Source organism: Hypomesus nipponensis, chromosome 2, assembly GCF_054491055.1.
Source record: "Hypomesus nipponensis isolate SF chromosome 2, ASM5449105v1, whole genome shotgun sequence".
Classification (NCBI taxonomy): Eukaryota; Metazoa; Chordata; class Actinopteri; order Osmeriformes; family Osmeridae; genus Hypomesus; species Hypomesus nipponensis.
Window position 1 is genome coordinate 10,336,261 of NC_140362.1, and position 22,204 is coordinate 10,358,464.

Here is a 22,204-nt window from a genome sequence, read left to right on the forward strand (position 1 = left end):
TGCCTTGATTACGTTACAGTCTGTCTGTGAAAAAAATATATAATATAAAATTAAGATAAAAAAATACATTATAACCTTCCTTTTGGCTATTATATTTCCATTTGATTATCTAATAATGCTATTTTAGATCTACACTTCAATGAGGCAAATCTCTGCTCCTGAATTGGATAGAAATAGTCTCTACAACAGACCCAGTAGGGTTGGCATTGATCTATTTTAAGTCTGTTATGTTGTTGTCATATTTGGGCTGAAATAATGTCAATCTGTTTTCCTATTTGGATATACAGACTCTATTTATATGGAATGCATACCTTATTCAAGGCTTTTAAATGTAGTTGTATCAGATATTTGAGACTTATTGTGTTGAGGTGTTGTTTTCATATCATGAATGTATTGGGCTTTAATCACTATAGGATCTTTTGGTAGAGTTGCCCTTCTGTGTTTAGCATGATGTCATCAGAACTGGCCTGAACATGGCCAAGAGGTCACTTAATTGGTCAATTGATTCAGTGTTGTGATTTCTGACACTACTTCTCTAAATGATGCAAACACAAGGTCTGATAGGATGACATTTTGGAACCCATGATCCAAAAGGATTCATGCGTTGAGTCTTAAGCACCAATCCGTGAGAGCTTGTTGATTAGGGCCAACAATGGCAGGTTGAGTTGATTAGCCTTAAACATCTCTAGTTAAACCATTTAAACCCACTGCCTTTTCATACTCTACTCCTGTAGAAAGACATCCTTTAGAAGCTGACTCACAGAATTTTCACCAAACCCATAAATGACATCAGTCAATCCACCATGGAAATCAATAGCAGGGTACCTGAGGTGACAGAGCTCTCTGCTAGACATCAGCTAGTTAGTGAGGGGTGCTTTAGAGAGTCTTATAGTGACGGGGCATAGGGATGACTCAGCTGTCTTTGGTCTGTGAGCGGATGTGACTTTGAAGCAAAGGTATGTTGTGTCTTATCCAGCAGTAATAAATCCATGCAGGGAGATCTCCCCTAATAGGCTGGTTCGATTTCTTAGGATATCTAAAGGGTGGAGCCTTCCAGCCTCGCCTGGAAGGACTGTGTATTGAAGGAGTAGAGGTTGTTATGGCTAGCTGCGTCAAAGCAGTGAGTCACCTTGATGTTCATTTCTGTACATGGTGACTAATTAGCTTTGGCGTTACCGGCAATTAACCTATTTATACATTATATGTAGTGTCTTAAACACACACAGGGTCTCATGCTGTATTGAACACATTGCCCTGTATGTCATTTTGTTGGGGTGGGTTCTTGTTAGATTTGTATTGAGAGACCTTGCTTATTTCTCAGCTGTACTTGCTACGTAAGTCTTTAAATGAGCATGATACCAGTGTTTACATAGTGTCTGTAAATATGTAAATATAAACCCACTGCCCTTCCTGTAGTAGCTGCGCTAGCATTAGCATCATCCACCAGCAGCACTAGCCTGTGTTCACATGCCGACAGAGTAAGAGCCAGGAGGCAGTCTCCATGGCAACCGCACAGAAGGACGTTCTAGGGAGGGAGAGAGAGAGAGAGAGAGAGAGAGAGAGAGAGAGAGAGAGAGGGGAGGGCTGAGCTGAGCTGACGACAGAACCCCACCACTCACATGGCGTAGCTCTGATTGGCAGTCTGCTGCCGATTGCTCCTCCCCCTGGGTGATCCAACCTCCTGAGTCACCAGCAACCAGCTTGCTGCAAAACCCGTGACTGGGCTGCGCTCTCCTCCTCCTCCCTCTCTCTCGCTCTCTTTCTCTCTCTCTTCCTTCACGCCGGGTACCAGGGGTAGGATGCTGTGTCCCGTGTTGCGTAGCGTCGAACAGCCAGCAAACTCTGGGATGGTTACGAACGGACAGGAAGCTGGGCTCATGACCTCGACCTCGGGACAGGAGGGGAAGCGCCTCTGGGCTGAAGGAGACTGAGGATGCAGAGACGCAAGCAGAGATTTGTGGAGGCTGACTACTATGAGCTGGACTGGTACTATGAGGAGTGCACTGACGGTGAGATGGTGGGGCTGTTTGGGAGCCAGAAGCTGCTGCAGTAGCAGGTTCACAGTCATATTCCTGAGTGGGAAATGGGAAGCCTGTACTTGAGGAGAGAGCTGCCTCTTCATTTATGTGAGAAGTAGTCAGGTATGTGTGCATGATAATGTGTGAGTGTGTGTGGGGGGGATGGTTATGAGGCTGTGAGTGACTGTGTAGAAGGCTGTGTATCTACCATCTTCTGTTCACTGTGTTGCATCAGTCCCATGCTGGGGGGCTAGACACGGCGGTGATGGCTGGGTGTCATAACAGGTGTCATAACAGGTGTCATAACAGGTGTCAGAAAGTGCATACATTAAACATATAGGAATCTTAAAATGTTTTATATGAGGTCTAACTATACTAAGGGTACATAAACTAGCAATACTAAGTGGATTTAGAATTTAAATAAAATATACAATAAAATATAAATTTGCCGTAATTTACAATATGAAAATACAAATATTACAAAAAATACAAATGTTACAAAAGATACAATTGTGTAATGCAGTGCAAAATGCAATGTGTTCAAGACATTAAAGTCACGTACATACAAAGTTAGTCTCAACTGAGGATGGGCTGGGAGGAGCCAGCGTCTCATCAGGGCAATAGTGTTACTATGGCTACATAAAGTACCTAGCATGTGCGTTGTTAAGTTGCTCTGGTGTTGATTGTCACCAAAGATGAATTATGGTACAACAAGAACATTGACGGTGCTCATGCTAACAGTACAATGGCAAAGACTGACAGGAACTAGTTTGTGTGTGCATGTTTTCAACTGTCAAATTCTCTTGTTTCTTCAGAGAAAACAGCTACCTATTGTTTGAAAGGGGCTATTCGAAACTCTTAAACGTGTCTAGTATATTGTCAGAAGGGTGAAAGGAAAATAAAAAACCCTATGTCATGGTCCCAGTATTCACACTACCCTAGGTGTCTGTGACACAGGCGTTGAGCAGTCATGTGATGCTGTTCGGTTGTATCACAATCTGGCCTTTTAACATGATTTACTAGCTCAGTCTGCCAGTCTGCATCCTTCTGTGGCTCCTATAGAGCTGTTGAGTTAATCTACGACTGAACATCGAACGCGTTTCACCTACGCTCAGCCAGGGGTGATGTATAACGTGTTCAATCCCTTTGATCGCATTCATAGGTTATATATCCAAAAAAGGGGTGTGGCTTATTTCATCATGTGATCAGTTGTTGTGTAAGACTTGGGGAGGGTTTCCATCACCTGGTCTATCTCCCCTCATAGATTATGTAGCGAACAGGCCAATAAAAGTCTTGTTCTATTTTCATTCACTTATGTAACACGTCATTACTGTGGATGTGCATACTAGTGCAGTGTAGGAGCCGTGCGTGTGTGGATCAGTTTAATAGTAAGAGAGAAAAGGCTCGCCTTCTGTTCATTCTAAAATTAGACTGGAAGGAGGTCGTGTGTTAATCGAGGTCTTTGATATTTGTCAGGTTGTCGAGGGAGAAGGGACACCAAGGACACTGTAGACCAGTCTGGGAGATTCTGGGAGAGACTGGGAGAGACTGGGAGAGAGACAGAGTCAGAAGAGAGACAGAGAGAGAGACAGAGAGAGAGACTGGGAGACACAGGAAGAGATGAGGAGAGACTGGGAGAAACCGGGAGAGATGAGGAAAGAGAGGGAGAGATGAGGAGTGACAGAGAGGGATGATGAGACACAGGAAGCCATTGAGAGAGACGGAGAATGGGGACAGGAGGACCTGGGTGACTGGAGTAGATATAGTAGAGGACAACTAAAGCCAAATAACCTACATCTAAGAACTTCCAACGAAGGCAACTGGCCTCTGGGAATGGCTGGGCAGCAGTCCCAGTCCTCTGCTGGTCAGCCGGGCTGAGTGGCCATCAGAATACTGATCGCCTTCCCAGAACAGACACCATTCATGAAGCTGGCACTGGACTCCCCCTGTCCCCCTAGAACAGAAGGCAACCTCCGAAAACCTCCACCCATCCCTCTGTTCTTCATAAATCACCATTGTGCGTGTGTGTGCGTGTGTGTGTGTGTGTGTGTATGAGGTATGAGTGTGTAAGGGCGGTCTTTGCTTTCAGCACTTGGGAACTTCAGAAGTCCTCACAAAGGAGTGGAAAGCAAAAGTCTGTGTGTGTGGAGTAGGGTGGGGGGTGTTTGGAGCTAAAGCCATTGTGCCTAGCTTGGGGGAGGCTGTATTGTGTTTAGTTTAGTTTCCATAGGAATGTGACCTCATTCAGGATGCCCATACAAGCACTTGTATGTCCAGGGTTAACTGGAATGTATAGTACAGTGAATCCAATTACAGCAATCATATGCCCTGGGATGATTAGAGGGAGCAGATCTGAATTCTAACTTAGAGCCATGTGAAATATCTGAGGTAACATCGATTTGTGAGTTTCAGTTGTTTCATTGGTCTTGTTTTTCAGAATGTTTGTCACAGTGTTGTAGATGTCTTTATGTGGTTTTATCTGAGTAAGCTCAGCATGGTCAAACTTGGTCACTGTAGGGTTCACTGTACTTACGCCCCACCCTGTAAATGGCACAGGTGGATTGTATTGCTGTGTGCCCCACCTTGTAATGTTTGTGAGAGTAGCTGCTGGAAGGTACCATTTCAGCCTGAGCAGGGGGGGCAGCAGATTTATAGGGCAGCAGATTTATTATAAAACGATTGAGGCTTGAGGATTAAAGATTATAACATTATATGACAACATTACTTGCTCTATCTCAGCTCAGGTCTGCTATCGTATGATGTGAAGATAAAGTTCAAAAACATTTTGAAATAATCAGGGAACTGCCCTGCACTCTGTGCTAGGATAGGCTGTGCCCTGGCCAACCGCAGGCCAGAGAGATACAGAGGGAGTGGCTGGATCAGTTGTCTGTTGGGGATTGTGTCACAAGTAGATGCAGTCTGGATATTTCCCTCTCACACACACACAGTCCCAGACACTCCCACACACACCTAGCTATGGCTTTGGACTTGCGAGAGCAAGCTCTTGCAGGGCGCTGCTAGCCCAGACTAGGGATGGAACTACCCTTTGATAACTCTGAGGAGAGCCTGGAGTATGTCTGCTCACCTGGATCCTGTCACAGTGCGGAGGAGGGGGAGGAGGAGGAGGAGGAGGATGAAGAGCAACTCATTTTGCGTGAAGGTAACTTTTTGTAGTTCAGTGCTTGGATGCTTCACTGCTCCAAGTAGCTGCCGTGACTGGTTCCAATTTCATTGTTGTTCATGGACCTCTATCTAGCTCCCTTAGTTTTACATGGAATACAGTTGTGCCATAACACAACTTTAGACTGAGTTTCCAATAAATGTTTCATCAAGGCTTTGTCAGTCTGCCAGGGAAGTATGCAAGTTGCAAAGGCTGATGTCTACGAGAACTGGAATGTTTCAGAGCAGATTAAGAAGCGATATAACAGAATAGTTCCTTTTCAACCTTTGCTTGTGTTCTGTAAGACGCATTGTACTGTGCGGCCACGGCAGGTGAACTGGTATGTGAGGGTAGAGTGTGTGCGTTTCTGTTGGTTTGTTGAGAGTAAACATGCAGTGCAAGGCAGGACTCCTGTGTGCCAGTAGAAGCAGACAGACAGGTATTCGATCCCACTGGAGACACTCAAGGCTCATTGCCATCCTCACCTTACTACTTCAATCGTCTTCTCTGTTCTCCGCTAAAAATATATTTCATTGAAAGGTCTTGTTTATGGTGTCTGACGTAAAGCGGTCAAAGTATCATTTCTTTCTACACTTGTTGTTGTTTTCTGCAGTTGAACTCAACCAACCATTTAAGTTGACGGTAATTATGTATATCTACTGGACTCTCTTTGTCTTCCATGCGAGGGAGCCGTCAGAATGTGTTCAGGTCTTTCCAGTGGGTTGTAATCTTTTGCTTATCTTGAATGACTACTTTGAATGCAAAAACAAGACAGGGCGTCAAGTTGCCTCTGTGGTGGCGTCTCAGCCCTGCCGCTCTGTAGTCTGAAATGGATCAGCAGTGGGAAAGTTAAGATCTGTACAACCCAACACCCCTCTCTACTTTACCTGGGGTTAGGTGTCAGCACATGGAATCCAAAGCAACGTGTGTGTGTGTGTGTGTGGTAGCTAGGTACTCCCTTGCAGCAGGGAACAGCAAACTACCCACTAACACCCTGGCTGACTGGCTCTGATGTCTACTGTGCCGTATCTCACCGTATCTGCTCGCACCTATACTTGGAAGTGTGACGTGTGTCATCTCTTGTGTTTAGTCCACCTCTAGTTGCTGGCGACTCAACGCTGGAGAGCAGGTCTACACCCTTGTTGTGATATGGTTACCTGGAGGGGTTATGATAGCTGTGTAAGAAGACTTTCCTCCCACTGCTGTCTTCTGGCGGTAACGGTTATGGTGTCATATCAAAGTACATGCCAGACATGTTTTCCTGTGTGGAGATCTAATGTGTACCATGCAAACTGTCTTCTTGTGTTCAGTGCTCATGTAAATAGCAGCTTTGCATCCCCAGTCTCCTCCATTTACATGGTTTCCAACTGGGCTGCAGCAGGGACCAGGACCTCAGAAAAGAGGAACAACAAGGAAACAAATACCCCCTCATTGCAGAGAGAAGGGAGAGCTGCCTGTCACCAGACTGAAATGTGGTTCCTTTATTCAAGGACTGTATGTCAAGATTGGGTTAGGATTTGAGTTGCTGTATGGGTTGCCTGGCCTGGTGTGTTGCTTGGTGTATGGGTTGCCTGGCCTGGTGTGTTGCTTGGTGTATGTGTGCGTTGAGGCCTTGGCAACCCAATTCCATTAGCACCGCCTCATTTAAGAGATAAGACACTCTGGATGGAAAGATAAAGAGGTGGAGAGAGTTCACTCTTTGCTCTTTTGGTATTGCTGGTTATGAAATAAACAAAACAGCTCCATGTGGTTTCTCCTATTAAGGAATACAAGAAGTGTAGGAAATATTTATTAAGTTAGTCAAGGCAATTGCCACACTCCTCCATATTGAACAGTAAAACAGTAGTGGATAAGGTTCAGTGTACAACTGCTCTTTTACTGGATGTGTCCAGTAGTCACTATTGCCCAAGTCACATCAACCATCATAGAAGATCTAGACTGCTCTCAGCTTTACTGATTGAGGGGTCTTTTAGGAGTCCAGCATCACTGTGGAATAGCTGGCCATGGTTTGAGGAGAAGTGTTAACATACTGATGGCGGTCATGCTAAATGACTAAATGTAAATGTAACTAGGTGACATCTCTGTTGCTCACGCTCTCTCTCTTTCTTGCATCTTTGCATAAGTGACATCAGTAAACAAATTATTGATATAAAAGCCCTATTCATAACAGTCTAATTGTGTACCACTGGTTAACCTCAGGTTGTGGACTGTACACCATGCACTGTACACATTCCTTATACGTTTCTTCCACTATGTCCCTCCCTCATCTCCTCCCTCCCTCCCTCACCTGCAGTTCTATGTGCAGAAAGAGTGGGCCAGATGACGAAGACATACAATGACATAGACGCCGTCACTCGTTTGCTGGAAGAGGTAAGAGACTACGTCACAGCGCCAACAGCACTCTCAAAGGTGCAAGGTCCGAGGTGAGGTGAATACCTGAGGATCCGTGTTGTTTGTCGTGCGTATCTGTCTCGCTATAAAACCCGGCGCTTGTCGTCATGTCTTTGAGCGCTGTCCTTCGCAGAGATCTTTGCACAGGACCGGTTGATATTCAAATCGCGCTTCAAAGATTATTGATTACATTATTTGCCACTTTGCATGGGAAAGATATATGACTCAAAGTTGAGGGCAGCTTAAAGAGCATTTAAGAACATAATAAACAGATAATAAATAGCTCCACCCTTCAGAAACCTTCTCTTTTAGTATGGTTCCTAGAAGGTGATTTGCATGGTGCCCAAACTGACTTCTGCCCATGTCACTTAATGCTGGTTGTTAGGCTAGGCTTGTCTACATTTTCCATCAACCAATGGCTTTATTGAGGGATCAACCTGGGTTTTTACCAACCCTTAAACCAGCCAATAACCTGCCCTTTGGATTTGCCTCTAACCATTCATGTGCCTCTTGGACCTCTTCCAACCAATAGTCTTTGTCTGTATCCTATGGCAGAAAGAGCGTGATCTGGAGCTAGCGGCCCGCATCGGCCAATCACTTCTCAAGAAAAACAAAACTCTCACTGAGAGAAATGAGTTACTGGAGGAGCAAGTGGAGCACATTCGGGAGGAGGTGGGTGTGGATCAATGTGTTTCGGTGTAAATGTCAGTATGTCTTTATCTGACTTAAAGAAACCAAATATGAACCTCTGTCTGTCTCTATCTCTTTCTCTATTTATGTCTTTCTCTCACTCGGCCTCTCTCTCTGTCTCTCTCTCTATTTCTGTTTCTCTGTCTCTCAATTTCTGTCTATTTCTTTCTTTCTTTCTGTCTGTCTGCAGGTGTCTCAGCTTCGCCATGACTTGTCTATGAAGGATGAGCTGCTTCAGTTCTACACCAGCGCAGCAGAGGAGAGTGAAGGAGAATCATCCACCTCTACTCCGTGAGTCCGGTTCTCTTACTACATGCTCATGGGATATGTGGTTAATTCGTTTCAGAATCATCCACCTTCACCCCTGTTAGTCCTGCTTGCCTACAATGTTCTCATGGGATCTGTAGTTCTTGGGAGCAGAAATGGACATCTCCACACAAGGCCTCACAAGTCCTCTTCTCTCACTGTGTGCTCATGGGAGGTGTAGTTCAATGGGTCTGTGGGAAGACTTGTTCACGCCTCTAGACACAGGGGATTCTGTTACACCGGTAGAGAAACATTGATCCTCTCCGTCATCCATCCAAGTCACATAAATAATAGATATGCATGCTGTACAGCCCAGCTGTGCCTTTGCGGACCACACACACAAACACACACACACATGCACTCCCACACTGATGTGCTGTGTGTCTCGTGTGTCTGACATGCTTCCTTTGTCTACTTGACAGCATTCGCCACCATGATGCCACCTTGTCTGTGCCAAACTTCTTCCCCTTGGACTCGCTGCAGAAGAAACTCAAAGACCTTGAGGAGGAGAACATTGTGCTACGTACTGAGGTACAGACAGGCAGACAGGCAGACAGCCAGGCAGACAGGTAGAAAGACAAACAGACAGACAGGCAGGAGAGAACAGTGTGTTGTGGACAGAGGTACGGTCCAGAGAACAATTTAGCTACAGAATTGTATCAGATCTACTTACATACAGGACAGTATTAGGTGGAGTACACCTACCTACAGTACAGTATTAGTATCAGGCGATACATTTAATTCTGTCCATTTTGTATTGCAAGGTTCAATTGTCTCGAACCCTGCATCATCACGGTCTGTATTTTCTGTCCCTCCACCCATCAGGCAAACCACCTGGAGACAGAGACCATCTCGTACGAGGAGAAAGAGCAACAGCTGGTCAACGACTGTGTCAAAGAGCTGAGTGAGTTAGCTACACACACACATACACACACACATACATACTGTACACACACACACACCTCATGTCTCCTACCATGGTTGTCGAGGCAATGTTTGTACTAGTCCCAGTACTAGTCCCAAAATGTGTGTGTGTGTGTGTGTGTTTATAAAAACGACACACAAAAATTAAAAAGACTTATACGTAAAGAGAAGCAATATCCTGTTTGAGAGAAACCCTGACTTTTGCCCACGCCGGTCTATTCTATCTCCCTCCAGAGGACGCCAACCTGCAGATCTCGTCGATCGCAGAGGAGCTGGCCAAGAAGACGGACGACGCGTCTCGCCAGCAGGAGGAGATCACGCACCTGCTCTCCCAGATCGTCGACCTGCAGAAGAAGGCCAAGTCGGTGAGTACTGGACCCAGCTTAGTTTGAAGGCTGGCTGAATGGGCCAGTGTCATGGAGGATGGAGTATGCCTACCATGTCCAACAGATGCTTTGATCCTGGGGGACTTTTAATGCTGTTTGTGCATTGACTGCAGAATGTGGTCCCAGTGGGATTTAAACCCAGAACCTTGGTTCCTAGAATGCCCTTGAAGTCAGTGAGGTGAATTATTCTGGTGTGTGAATCTCCCTTTTGACTGTCTGTGCGTGTTTGTGTGCGCGTGTGTGTGTGTGCAGTATGCAGTGGAGAATGAAGAACTCACACAGCACCTCGGAGCTGCCAAGGATGCCCAACGTCAGCTCACTGCTGAGGTAGGCACACACACACTGCCTTCCCCATTAATCACCCACAGGACAATAAGCGTTATTTAATGAGAACCCCTCTCACAATCAGCACCTCAGGGATGACTTCACGTTGCACTACAGGAGGCCAACCGCATCATTCACTTCACCACTGATGCTAATGGTGTGAAATAAGTCTGTAGCCTCACCTAAACGCTTCTGTCTAACTGTACCCGCAAACACAGAGTACAAGACTCTGGACTATTTGGCTGCATCTCATGTCATTAGAACTAAATTACAAATTTAACTCTGAAATAAATATCTCTGTGTTTTGGGGAACTTCCCTCTCTGTCACTTCCTGGGTCAGCTGCGAGAGCTGGAGGACAAGTACGCCGAGTGCATGGAGATGCTCCACGAGGCCCAGGAGGAGCTGAAGAACCTGCGGAACAAGACGCTGCCCCTCAGCACGCCGCGACGCTTCCACTCCCTTGGGCTGTTCCCCATGGTGAGAGAGGCTGGGGGGGGGGGCTGGGGGGAGAGTGAGACCCTTCCTCAAAATGCACCATGCCACTTGCAGTGTCAAGGGCTGTTGAGGGAGGGGGAGGGGAGGGGGGAAGGGAGCTGTTTAGGGTGAAAGGGAGAGTATCAGGTCCATTGTATGTGTCATTCAATATCATTGTTCTGACATGGTTATAGAAGGGGGAGGGGGAGGGGGAGGGGGAGGGGGAGGGGGAGGGGGAGGGGGAGGGGGAGGGGGAGGGGGAGGGGGAGGGGGAGGGGGAGGGGGAGGGGGAGGGGGGGGGGGGGGGGGGGGGAGGGGGAGGGTTGGAGGTAACTCTACTCCCCCTTTATTCTAGCCACGTCCAATAATAACCTACCTGGTGTTAGCACCGGGCTGGATCTGTAACACGAATACAGCACAGCAGTGACGAGAACCTTCTCCATGTCTAGGTGCATCATGCTCTCTAGATCTGATGCAAATAGTTCAATCAAGTCTGACACATCAACGTGCAGAAAGAAAGGAAGAATCCAAAGGTCCAAGGTATTTGGAGGACAAGCATGGCGTTTCTAGGGCAACTCCAGCCTCCAGTTTGTTTGTGTTTGGTCTGTGAAGGATCAATAAAGTTGTGTTAGAGTCCCAAGGCTTTCTGGACAAATAGACTTAAAGAGCCGGGTTCAATTCATTCACAGAGTGCACTCTCCTTGTCTCCGTCTGACCCTCTGCTTTACCGTTGCAGTCTGTCTCACGCACACCATCGTTCCCCACACATTTACCTGTCTGTCTGCCTACCTGTCTCTCTCTCCCAGGACTCTCTGGCAGCTGAGATCGAGGGGACTATGAGGAAGGAGCTACAGATGGATGACCCGGAAGTAGAGGAGCAAAAGTAGGTTCAGTAGCCTTCCACTTCCTGTTTGTGACTTCTTTGTTACAACAATGTGCAGATGACCTTGTCATGTTTGAGTATACACTGCTGGTTTTTCCAGTGTCACTGAGCATTATTTATTTATAATTTGTGTGTGTGTGCATAAACATTTGCATTCGTCTGTGTCTAGGCTCCAACCCAAGCGTGTGTTCGAGACGGTGAAAAACATCAACCAGATACGCCAGCGTTCCCAGGGCCCCTCCCCCATGAACATCCCGGGATCCAATCAGACGTCGGGTCTGCCGTCGGGTCGCTCCAGCAGCGTGGGCACGCCGCGCTCCAGCGTGTACGGAGGAGAGAGCGGGGGTGGCGTCATCATCGACAACCGTACCAACAGCATCATACTGGAGTCACCCGACAACGGGTAGGATGGATGGATGGATGATTTCTTGCTGGTTGGCTGGCTGGCTGGCTGGTTGGCTGAGTTTATATGTCATATAAATGCCTGCCATCCTTCCCATGTCTCCATCTCTTCCATGTCACATCCTTTCATTTCTGACAGTTTTAGACTCTTTTCTGGTTTCCTGCATCCTCTGTCATGCCACACTCTGGGGGGTCGTTCGAGTGTCTCTGATGCCTCACAAAGCCTGCCAGTCAGCAAACACAACCTAGCTTAGCAACACATAGCATGCCTGCGGTCTTTGTATTGTGTGAACAGAGCCGGGGTTACTAAGCACAGAGAAACACTGCTATCAGTAGCCACCCTCGAGGTAGTTTACTGTAACTATTGAGTTCCCACTAGCAACCTGGACATGTTTGACAAGGGAAACATTAAACCCACTTATTGAAGTCATTGTGCTATTCAAGAGATAATGTTGCCCTGGTGGTGCTGTAAAAGCGAGGAATATGTCAGGTGTTCTCTGGATAATGGAAGCCAAGTTATGTTGTGTTCAATAATGATGTTGGAGACCAGCTGTGATTCTCATGTTGTGTTTTTTTTATTTATTGTGTCTCTTTCCTGTATGTGTGTGTCCCAGGTCTGAGGACTCCAACAAGAAGCCAGGCACCCCGGGGACCCCTGGCAGCCATGACCTTGAAGCGGCCCTGCGGCGCCTGTCGCTGCGCAGGGACAACTACATAAGCGAGCGTCGCTTTTTTGAGGAGGAGCGAGAGAGGAAGCTGGCGGAGCTGGCGGGCAAGGGCGAGCTGTTCAGCGGCTCCATGACCCCCACGGAGAGCATCATGTCGCTGGGCTCGCACCCCTCCCTGGGCAGCGGCTGGTCGGGCTACTCCTTCGGAGCCCGCTCCTACCTGCCCGAGAAGCTCCAGATCGTCAAGCCCCTGGAAGGTGACCTGCTCGTCCTGAGCCCCGCCCCCGTCCCCGGCCACTCACGCCCCCCCCGGCCCCTCCCCTTGCTGGTGGTGGACTCCCTGTGGGGGCTGCTGAATCAGGAGGAGGGCAGCCTCTCCTGCCAGCACTCGTTCTACTTTAGACACGCACAGCCGCGCTGCTGGTTCGAGATATAGTCTGGAACTCCCTAGGAACACCACAGCGCACACACACACACACACACCAGCATACCGCTCAGAGAGTGCACAACTGTCTGGAGGGTTTTCATCTTGACCCTCATGGAATATTCATTTTCCTATGCCTAAATGCTAAAAATATTTATTTTCATACACAGTTTTTATTTATTTATGCTGTTCGGTTTTCAACTAGAGTATGTTGGAGTCATGACAGATGTAGTACAAGCACTTTTGTTTTGTACTTGGTTGACTGAGTCATCCAGACTCAACTAAGTTTATCTTTAGCCCTCTATTGCCCCTTGGTGGCCATATTTAGTTATTCTGCTCAAAATTAACAGTTCACCTGTGGGTCAACAGCATATGGACCCAGTTTCCCAGACTTGGATTAAGACTAGTCCTAGACTAAAATTGTTTTGCATTGAGAGGGGAAATGGGCCAATGTTAAGGTAAAGCCGAATTAGCAGTATGTTTTATTTCAAGTCTAATGGTTGGTTCAGTGTGGTATTTACAAAACCATTGTTTCCTTGATTTAGTTTCTTATTTTGGCTATCATGTTGCTTGTCAAGACATCCATATTTTGCACGTTTTTCCCCAGTCTGGTTTTGTTTCTGCTCAAACAGTATTTAAAGTCTCTTAACCGTCTCTTGAATTCCTACTTCCTTTTCGTTTTTCCTATTTTTGTTCCCTCCTCCTTTATGCTTTTTGTCAGTTTTATATTCAATAGCTCTTCAATAAAATCTACTAATTTTCATACCTTCTTCTTTTCTCCTTTGTATTGTACCTGTTCTTAACCTCCTCTATCAGGCCAACTTAGTCTGTGACCTGCTAACAAGTAACCATTTGACTTGAAATAAAACCAATCTTTATTTCAACTAAGAAAATATAAAGTTTCTACACACAGGGCTCGACAGCAGAATTGAATATTTATCCTGCACAGTACCTCTTTCATATCTAACCTAAATTAAAATTTCATTCAACCCCATGTCGCATATCTGGATGTTGATGTCATATTCATCAATGCCTGGTGCCATACAAAGGCTGCCCTGTGTGTGTGTGTGTGTGTGTTTGTACGTGTGTGTGCGCGTGTGTGTGTGCAAAAGTAGGCCATGCCATCAGGGGGCATACTGGTGGGAATGTTTTTGATATCTTTGACCTGCTGAATTTATTGCTGTGTAAACATGAGTATGTGAGCGACCATATAAACAGCCTATATATTTGGCCATGGTACAGCTTCAAGCTGCTCAACAAGTGGAGGTGGAGAGGTAAAGGCTAATACATTGCTCTCTCCCGTCCATTCATGATGCACAACCATGTTTGGGTATCACAAGTTAAATTTAGGCCATAGCCATGAGTATTGTATCATAATGTAATTGAGTTGGTATAGTATTCAGAGCTTTCAGGATGAAGTTTTAGTGATGCATATAGCTGTTCTAAAATGTGTCTCTTTTCTTCCCTCTCCTCATCCGTCAAACTCTTCCTCGTTTGTTGTTCTTCCCTGCCTGTCCCTCTCCCATCTCTCCATACGTCCCTCCTTCCCTTCCTTCCTTCCCTCCCTCCTTCCATCCTCTCTTCCTTCCTTCCTTCCTTCCTTCCTTCCTTCCTTCCTCTCTTCCTCCCTCCCTTTCTTCCTTTCCCCCTCCTCTTCTCCTCCCCTCTTCCTCCCTCCCTTCCTCCTCCCCCCCCTCCAGGCTCTGTCACCCTCCACCAGTGGCAGCAGCTGGCTCAACCCCACCTGGGAGGCCTCCTGGACCCCCGGCCGGGCGTGGTGACCAAGGGGTTCCGGCAGCTGGAGGCAGACCAGGTGGAGGTGTACCAGTTCACTGACCTGGAGGAGGACGAAGGCTCAGCCGACCTCCCCCGCCAGCCACCGGGCGACCTATCTACCTCAGCAGGGGGCGTGTTCAGCCGCCTGGGCCATGCCCGCTCCCTCAGCTCCTCCTCTTCCTCGTCCTTCTGCGTCATCAACAACAACAGCAGCAACAGCGGGGACGACACTGCCCCCCAGGCTGAAGCCGATGTCATCGGAAGATTCGGGGATAGAGCAAGCCCAGACAGCCCCCCTCCCTCACCCTCCATCTCACCCCCCCTTCCTGGGGCCAGTGAGCATGTGGACCCACAGTCGGACCCCCAGGACCAGGCCGGTGCCGCAGACGGGGTGTCTGGTGAGGGAGTGCCTTAAATGGGTCACACAGCCTCAATACGCCCCCACCACCCTCACCACCACCACCTCTCTCAGGATGCTGGGTATTCATTGGCCACCCCCATCCACCCCCATCACCGGCCACGCCCATCCACGCACGCGTGCACACACCCGCACATCCACCCATCCAGACCTGCGCAGGCCACCATGTCCCCTGAGTATATATATATATATATATTATCTACCTTGGTTTCACCTCCAATCCATCTTTCTGTCATCAATTTATCCTGTCTTCATACTCTGATTCATACTCCAATGCTGGGAAATGAAAATGGTCATCAAATGTTTATTGACACACACATGATATATTTGCTCTCTTAAGGCCTTTTTGTTATTTCCTGCACATTTTCCACATCATATCCTGCTTTACTATCAATGATTCATTTCAACAATTCAGAATCGTTGTGTCATTGCCCTCCTCTTTCCACTCTGTCCATTGGTGGTCTGTCTCCAAAAAGGGCGTCAGATTACATTCTTCCTCTTGCACTGCATCCTGGGAAAAAAACATGGCAGTATTCTGAATCTCTGGTCATGAATCTAAATTCAAACCCCCAAATCATTCAACTTCATAGTAATTGTAGAATAGTTTTAGGTCTTTTTTGTTTGTCGGCTTAGAGCTTGCATAACTAGTGCTATAGGTTAGGTGTTGGCTTACACACACGCACACACACACACACGCACGCACACACACACACACACACACACACACACACATGGACACAGCCACATACCCTTTCCCACACAGACAGACACATAGAGTAGCTGTTGGTGGCGTAGGTCCAGTGTGAGGGTCAGTGAGGTTCTGGTGTCGGTCTCTCAGATGACAGGGTTCTATTTAAAACACAGTATCTCAGCTGTCCTGCTCACATGACAGACCAGGCTAAGATAAGGCTACGACAGCTCAATGTCAAAGTCAAGGACAGGGCTACCAAGGCTAACATTAATGTCAGTCAATGAGAAGGGTTCATACCAGAGAGATACAGAAAACTTGTTAAATCATTGTCCATACTCTTTCACACTTTTTCTGTGTGTACTGTACTGTATATCCTGTCTGACAGATAACTGGATTATTTGTGTGTGTGTGTGTACATGTGTGCATGCATGTGTCTGTGTCCCTGGACCTGTATTGAGTTGTAGTGTAGTAGTACCTCTTGGCCCTGTACTAACCTTAACTCTCTCTCTGCCCCCGGTCTCCTCCAGTGCACTTCCCTGGTAAATGCATGTCCCACACCAGCTCCACCTACACCTACACCACCTGCCGGATCCTCCACCCATCTGACGAGCTCACCAGAGTCACCCCGAGGTAAGAACACCACCACACACACACACACACAGAAACATGGGTTGTGTGTTGCCCAAAGCCTCCATCCAGGTTGTTTAGCTCCAACTATACAGTAGGCTGTGGTGTGTCCGGCTGACTGAGAGCACCGTGTTAGTCCCTCTGAATGGCACTGTAAAGCCCTCTCTCTCAATCCTGCTCCTCAGGACTCCGTGCCCTGCTTACGACAGACAGGATTCAATTGAATGGGTCTTTATCAGGCTTCTCCTGAGCTTGATAAGAAACCCATTCAGTTGAATCAGGTGTGTTGTAACAGAGAAACAACTCAAACATGCAGGGCAGGGGGGGGTCCTGAGGCCCAGGGTTGAGAAAGGTTGCTGTAAAGGAATAAGGTGCACTGGTGTTTGTTTGTCCCTGATGTGATATATACCACATTTCTGCTGCTCTATCCTTTTCTGGGATTTTGAGATTGTGAAAGAGGTTAATAGGTGTGTTCGACTTCATGCAGTGATGGCGGCACCGACAGACGGCTGCAGCCGGCTGCCTTGAAGCTGAGAATGCCATTGGCTACTTCAAGTCAGCAGGGCTGCAGGCGACGCCGGCGCTGCATGAAGTCAAACACACCTAATAACAGTCTGGGCTTGAGGTCATCTCGAGGGGTGGTGTCTGTAAAAATGTGTTACTGTGTTGGTATGAGTCAAGGATCACACCGGCTGTAAGCAACTGTATTTAATCCAGACAACTGGTAACTGAACGTGATGCAGAGATAGCGAGGGAACATGAACTTGACCACCGAGCATCCTGATTACGGTGGCTCCTGACGAACTATTGCTTAATCATTTAACCAAATGATCTACAGTGTCCAAGACCATGCCTACATTTACCCACTGTTTGATCCGATTGGCCCTCCGCAGGTCATGTGATGAGGAAGAGGAGGCGGGGCTGTATCATGTGGTTCTGAGGGCTGATGTAGAGCAGGCTCACTGAGCTTGCTCCGCTCAGGGGTGAGCTAGCGGCATCTCTGTGGAGGTCGCGACCTCAAAAGGTCGTGGGTCACCGGTGTTTGTCGGGGCCAATAATAGCCAGCCATCTGGGTCTAACTGTATCTGTGTTTGGTTCTAACACCTGTCAATCACACTTGGGCCCGCCTGCTAGACTGAACTAACAGTAATCACCAATCGAGGCCACAAGTTAGGGGCCAATGATTGTGTTTGCTTGCATGCTCAATAATACTGATAAGACGTTGGGTTGAAGCTGGTTTGTATACACTTGAAGCTCGCTGTACTGTTTCATAACTGTTTTCCTGACACTGGTTAATTTAAATTCTGAAGCAATTTCAGGAAAATGTACGATTTACTAATGGAAAGATTTGTCGACTTGAATGGGATTCCTGGAGACTAACAGCATGTGTTTGTGTTCTGACCTCTGACTCTTCATCTTTCCCTCTTTTTTGTCCCCTGTTCTGCACACCCTCCCTCCCTCTCTCTGCCTCTCTTGATCTATTTGTTCATCCCACTATTCCTCCCTCTATGCCTTCCCCCCGTCTTCCATTTTTTCTCTCCCCCTCTCTATCCATCCTTCCTCCCTCTCCATCTCCCTCTCTACCCTTCTTCCTTTTCTCCTCTCCCTCTCTCTCTTTCTCTCCCTCTGCCTCTCTCTCCTCTCGCTCTCTATCCTTTCTCCCTCTCTATCCTCCTCCCTCTCTTCCTCTCTCTTCTTCCTCCCTCTCTCTCTCCATCCAGTCTACTGTCGAGTCATGGGTCTTCCTGCGTTGTAAGCAGCAGCTGCAGCAGCATCCGCTCCACCCCCGCCTCCACCCCCTGCACCCCCCGACGACTCAGCCTGGCCCAGTCATTCACCAACCAGAGAGACTCCACCACGACCACCAGCACCTCCCTGGGCCTGGTGCATCAGCTGCAGGAGCGGGGGATCTCCGCAGCCATGTACAACCCCCTGAGCTGGGACAGAGCCACTGGCACCCCCACAGGGGTGCTCCCTGCCCCCCACCCGCCCCTGCTCCACCGCCCGGACACCCTCCCCTCCACCCCGCCCAACTCCCCCACCCACGCCAAACCGGGCTCACCGCTGTCACCCTTCCAGTTCAGCCCGCCTGAGTCCCTGTACGACAACTTCCTGGCGTCCAAGCCGGCCAGCTCCATCCTGAGGGAGGTGCGGGGGGCAGAGGGGCGGGACGAGGAGGATGCGGCGGAGGGCAGCGTGCAGAACCTGCGTCTGGTGGACAAGCTGAAGCGTTTCAGGACCGTGTCCCCCGGGGGCCCAGCAGGGGGGGTGCTGGGGGGGCTGCACAGGACCGGACCGCCCTTCAGACCAGGGGGGGTCACCAGCCCCATAGGAGGCCTACCTGTCCTGAATGCTGGCATGCGAAGGAACCGTAGCTATCCTGTCATGGTGGGGGCCAGCATGGCTATGAAGGGGCCAGGGCCCCCCAGCCCTGAAATACTGATCACCTCCGCTCACAAACTCCACAAACAGACCAGTCTCAACGATGACTGATACCTTTTTCCCACCCAGAACACTCTAATCGACAATTTACACTAACTAATGGATGACTTATTTAACCCAGACAGCCAGGCTAGGCTAATCAAATCCCATACTTGGGAACCGATTTAGAACTAGTCTCAGTGATGAGTGAATGTTGCCTTTTCTCCCCTCTCTGATTCAAGTTGTACATAACTGTTACTATCCCTGTGACAAATCGACTTTGTGCCTGAGGGACGATGGCCCTTTGTAACTGTGGGTTTTGTATCGGTGCTTGAACTTTTTCCTCTGTGTGTGTCTCATTCTGCCATTTCTTTATGAATGGTACCCTAATGTATTATTTTCTGCCCTGTTCATGGTAGACTGAAGGAATTGTATGTAGCACATGGTATACGTTGTCCAGTGAGAGGACTGTGAGGAACCTAGCCCAGGTAAATGCCTTTAAAAGCACTTTTGATTCCCAAGCCTAAACATGTGGATATGAATCTACTCCTCTAACATGGAAATGGTACAGCTCCTCAGGCCTTTTCCTATTGGCCCCACAGCACTGTGTCCTCTCCCCTTAACAAATGAGGGGCAAGCATAAAACATTTGGTCCAGTTAGAAACAAAAATGATATTATATTAGCAGTGGGGGTGTGACACATGCTGAAGTTACTTCCTCTTTGACCTGTCACTCAACCCAAGCTCTTTCCAAATAAGGAGGGGAGGGGTCGCACTGAAGCTGGGAGGGTCGCATGAATGTTTGCAGTGCAAGTTTATAATATGGTTTGAACTTGAAGACAGCAAAACTTCTAGATGTATTTAATTGTAACCAACCAACATAGCTGACATGCATATTAGTGTGCAGTGCGAGTATGCAAACGTGTGATAAAAGTTTGTTCAGGTTTGCCCGCTAAATACTAGTGTGACAAAAAAGACTCAAATTACGGATAATCAAAGATAAACATGTGAGAACATTTTAAAAGTTGAGTTCAAAGGTCAACTGTTTAGTTGACCAAAGCCTGTCTGACATGAGGCGTACTCTAAGAAGACAGTGTCAAACATTTCTAATGTGCATGCCGTAGGATTACAGTTTGAGTTTCATATTAAAATGTGTCTTGAACTATCGACTGAACTGTTAGCTTTAAAAACTGTACTGTACTTTCGTGAGGTGAAGAGATTGAGGCAGAAGTGTCCTAGTGCCTAATGACATCTTCCCCCGGTCTTAACCTTGTCTGACTGACTGACTGACTGACTTGTCTGCCATGTTCCCCATCTCTGACTGTGTCCAACCCTGTTGGATGTTTCAAACAAAAACAAAGTTAGGCAGCCAAATAAATACATGAGAAATGAATTATTGATGGCATAGTTATCAAGAATGACAAGCTGTTGGTGGCTGGGTCTTGAAGTCTATTTTCTTGGAGAATTGTTTGGGAGGGCTAAGCGGGTGATCCAATGATTTGGCACCCCCCCTCACCACCTTAAATGTGGTGTTAGCTGTTAAACAAGTATATTTTGTTGATGGGAGGGGTGTCCTTCAATGGGGTTTTTAACTTTTAACTTTCAGTTTAACAAGCAGAGAGATATTCTATTTTAGGATTCTATTTTGCAAGAAGCACATAAACTCAAGTGTGTCTGTTTGAATGAGAGACTAGCTTATTTATCTATAACTTTGAGTCTTGATGCAAGTAGAGAGGAGTATTCACTGACATTGTGTGTGAACTTATTGTGTGTAACTTGAATATCTTTTGAATGTATTGTTCGATTACAGGTATATCTCCATATTATGTGTATATTGTAAATGGTAAGTATGCAACACGTTTAAAGTCATGTTAACTTTTATAAAAGGGTGGAAAGTAAAAGGAACAAAAATTTTCAATCAATGAATCAGTCAGGACACTGGGGAGAAGAGCTGTGCTTTGTGTTCGTTGAGCTTCAAGAGTTCCTCTTTGCAGAAAAGGGATTAAAAATATAAATCAATAAAATGATTGTCATAGCTTTTCTGTTTTGGGATTTTTGTGCTTGTTGGTTATTGTTTTATTATTCGTTGCTTGTGTTGAAGTTGCTTCTCTTGACCACAGGGGGGCAGTCTGCCCAAGAATATACTGTATATTCATCATCTAGGATTTGTAAGATCAGATAGTAAGCTATTGTAAACATCAGATGCATGAGAAAAAGTATTGAAATGCACATACTTCCCAAAATCATATTAGGGCATTGTGTATGTACAGTGGCTAAGCCGACACACCAGATTGACCATGCTGATGTGAACCTGGCAGCAGATGATGAGAGCCTCATCCCGGCTTCAGTGTCATTAAAGCCTTCACAGAGCTGGAGGATGAAGCATTGTTATGGTAGAGCAGATAGCTGTTGTGTTGAGGGTCCATCCCAATCTCTAACTGAAAGAAGTGGAGTGGGTTAGGAACCGTCCTCTTGTGGTGTTGTGTCCTTGCTGTTGTCTATGAGTGCCCACTTACAGCACGTTCCTACTTGCGGAGAAACAGAAACCTCTTCGCATACAGATACATGCTACTCCTCACCAAAACAAGCACATTTTTTGACATAAAGAACATGTTCAATTTGTCTCATGTTTATGCAATTAGACTGTTAGTTGAAACCAAGGCAAGCCTACGTCTGAGGAGTTCCTGCTAATCCTGTCGTCATGGGAAGCTAACAGTGATGGATGGTCAACACTTTCTTCATTGTAACTCTTCCACGTTTGTAGTTCGGTCCCAGACTCTCTATGTAGTCAGTCTAATAGAGGGAAATCAACTAACTAGTGTTGTTTTTTTCAACAATCCTGATGCTGAAATTTACCTCACAGCTGCTAGGATTTATCTCATCAAATGGAGAAACAGGACTGGAGTTCTCAGACAACCAACCTGTGAGGTTAGCTCTAACATGGGCATTGGTGGGCGGTTGACAAAGGAAAACACTAGGACTAGGAGAAAGGTGAATCTGCTATTTCATCTTTTATTTGAAGTATACCTGTTGTAAACCAACTGAGCAAATGTTGTGAGATTGTTGTCAAATGCATGAATGTTGCACATGTAGGACAGCCTGCCAATATGCAAATAGAGAAGGACTTTGCTTCCGCCAGCTGTGCTAACTTATACCACACCCTCCCTTCCTCCTATTCACTAAATCCTGTGTCAGTACGAGAGACCCTGAAAGAGAGAGAG

The 22,204-nt window shown here is 47.0% G+C and overlaps 1 protein-coding gene across 7 annotated transcripts in view; it reads left to right on the plus strand.

The window, feature by feature from the left end:
* Positions 1–21,007, plus strand: part of trak1a (trafficking protein, kinesin binding 1a) — a 30,523-nt gene extending 9,516 nt beyond the window's left edge. For 6 of the 7 annotated variants that reach the window (XM_084705013.1, XM_084705022.1, XM_084704967.1 and 3 more), the window contains 14 exons: positions 7,472–7,548; positions 8,125–8,241; positions 8,450–8,550; positions 8,988–9,096; positions 9,391–9,469; positions 9,724–9,854; positions 10,128–10,202; positions 10,540–10,677; positions 11,481–11,557; positions 11,727–11,960; positions 12,574–12,884; positions 14,752–15,225; positions 16,464–16,566; positions 18,285–21,007. In XM_084705013.1, coding sequence (XP_084561139.1) covers positions 7,472–7,548; positions 8,125–8,241; positions 8,450–8,550; positions 8,988–9,096; positions 9,391–9,469; positions 9,724–9,854; positions 10,128–10,202; positions 10,540–10,677; positions 11,481–11,557; positions 11,727–11,960; positions 12,574–12,884; positions 14,752–15,225; positions 16,464–16,566; positions 18,285–19,056 — 2,798 coding nt within the window. In that variant the 3' untranslated portion in view covers positions 19,057–21,007. Of the gene's footprint in view, positions 1–6,367; positions 6,673–7,471; positions 7,549–8,124; positions 8,242–8,449; positions 8,551–8,987; positions 9,097–9,390; positions 9,470–9,723; positions 9,855–10,127; positions 10,203–10,539; positions 10,678–11,480; positions 11,558–11,726; positions 11,961–12,573; positions 12,885–14,751; positions 15,226–16,463; positions 16,567–18,284 lie in introns of those variants that run through there. The other variant, XM_084705003.1, reaches the window with a different exon arrangement.
* The last annotated feature ends 1,197 nt before the right edge of the window (positions 21,008–22,204 follow it).